The 2,117-nt window shown below is 44.6% G+C and overlaps 1 protein-coding gene across 1 annotated transcript; it reads right to left on the reverse strand.

Annotated features, from left to right (window-relative positions):
* Positions 1-383: 383 nt before the first annotated feature.
* On the reverse strand, positions 384-2,076 carry LOC112460247 (uncharacterized protein K02A2.6-like). The gene is made up of 2 exons (XM_025024848.1): positions 1,620-2,076; positions 384-1,447 (listed from the first exon to the last, which is right to left on the reverse strand). Exons 1-2 carry the CDS (start codon positions 2,074-2,076, stop codon positions 384-386), a joined length of 1,521 nt encoding a protein of 506 aa, XP_024880616.1.
* Between the last annotated feature and the right edge of the window lie 41 nt (positions 2,077-2,117).

Consider the following 2,117-nt stretch of genomic DNA (forward strand, 5'->3'; position numbering starts at 1 on the left):
TCATACTCGAACCCTGACACGAAAATTGCCCAGCGTTGTAATCTAGTTGCCGCCGTTAGTGGTATGCCTTTCTTTGTGCCGAAAATGGTTTCAAGCGGTTTATGATCGGTGCGCAGAGTTATTTTGCGACCGTAAACAAAATCGTAGAATTTAACGAATCCGAAAACAATGGCGCATGCCTCCTTGTCGTTTATTGCCCTGTTCAGCTCTTTTTCTGGAATACGTTTCGACGCGAAAGCGATTGGCCGTTCCGTGCCGTCTTTGTATTTGTGTGACAGAATCGCTGAGAGCCCGTAGTGGGACGCGTTGCACGCTAGTATCAGTTGCTCGTCTGGATTATAGTGCGCTAGAACCCGCGGGGAAATCATCTCGTTTTTAACCCACTAAAAAGCCTTCTCGCACTCCTTGGTCCATTCGAAAACTTCTTTGTTTGCGCAATCAAAAAGCGGTCGTAACTTATCTGATCTGTTTTTCAAAAATCTCGCGTAGAAGTTGATTAGCCCAAGGAATGAGACCAGCTGTTTAGTGTTTTCCGGCCGCGGCGCTTCGTACATCGCTTTAACCTTCGTTTTGGATTTGTGCAGGCCGTCTTTGTCTATCACAAATCCCAGAATATCTATGCGCTCTTTCATGAAATCGCATTTATCTTGGTTTAGTCTTAATCCGCGCTCCGTTAGCCTGTGGCAAACAAGTCTCAAATTTTCAAAATGTTCCTCAGTCGTTTTGCCCGTTACGTAAATGTTATCCATGTACGCGATAGTATTAGGGATTCCTTGTAAACATTCCTCCATGATTTGTACAAACTCGCCTGGAGCAAGGGCTGTACCTTCCATCATTTTTGTGTATCGAAACAGGCCGGCATGCGTCGCGATTGTGAGATATTTCCGAGACTCTACGTCAATTGGTTCTTGCATGTATGCGTGTGGGAGATCCAGCTGAGAAAATGTTGAGCCGCTCCGCATTACTGCAAAGATGTCGTCGATTCGCGGAAAAGGACGTTTAGTTACCTTCAGATGCGGGTTCAATGTAACCTTAAAATCTCCACAAATTCTCACCTGATCGTTACCCTTTAGTACCGCTACAATGGGGGTTGCCCATTCGCTCGACTCTACCTTTTCCAGATGGCCTAACTTGACTAACCGTTCCAGTTCCTGCTCGATTTTTGGCTTTAACGCGTACGGTACATGCCTTGCTCCGAGCGCGACTGGTTTGGTGTTTGGATTTACATGGATTTGAACGCTACGCTTGTTGTATACGCCTGGCGTATTGCTGAATAATACTTCGAATTCAGTTAATAGTTTGTCGCGTACGTCGTTCGTCTGCAACTTATGTATCGCCTGTTTGTTATTTAACGCAATGTCTGAACTGCTGAGTGACTTTAATGGCCACAGCCCAAACGCTGAGAGCCATTGTCTTCCTATTAATGGGACTTTGTTTCCCTTCAATACTATGCAATGTAAAATTTTAGTGACGTTATTAAAATTGACCTTAAGGTTTTTTAACTGGCCCAGTGGCTCCATTGTCTTCATACGTGAGGAGATTTATCCCTAATTTTTCAATGTTAATATTTTTGAATTTACGTTTGACAAAACCTTCAGACATTACGCTAAAGTATGTACCTAAGTCAAATTCCATTTTGATTAATTGACCGTTAATCTTTACATCGAGAAACATTGGGTCCGCCCTGGTTGCGTCGCTGTGGTGTACATTCATCTTGAAGTCCATGTTGAAAAAATCGAGGTAGTTGTTGCTTCTGGATGTGCTGCTTTCTCGGCTGCCTTCACTGTTGCTCTCGTCCTTCGTGTCGCTGTGCTCTTCCTGCAAAAATTTGTTCGACAGCTTCTTCTTCTTTATGCAGGCTCGTTCCAGGTGACCCTTGTTGTGGCAGAAATTGCAACTCTTGTCTCGATACTTGCATGATTTTGTCTCATGCCCATTTTCTCCACAGCAGTAACACGTTGATCTGCCCGTGCGTTGCATGCTTGCTTGTTGTGCTTGCACTTGATCGCTCGCTGGCCCGCTTGCGCGCTTGTTTTGTTGCTTGTACCGGGGCTTGCGGTTTTTTTGTTGGTCCATGGCAAAACTTTCGTGTTTGAAATTTTTGTTTGACAGCGATT

The sequence above is a fragment of the Temnothorax curvispinosus genome, unplaced genomic scaffold (assembly GCF_003070985.1).
Source record: "Temnothorax curvispinosus isolate PA1 unplaced genomic scaffold, ASM307098v1 QBEX01010439.1, whole genome shotgun sequence".
NCBI classification, from domain to species: Eukaryota; Metazoa; Arthropoda; class Insecta; order Hymenoptera; family Formicidae; genus Temnothorax; species Temnothorax curvispinosus.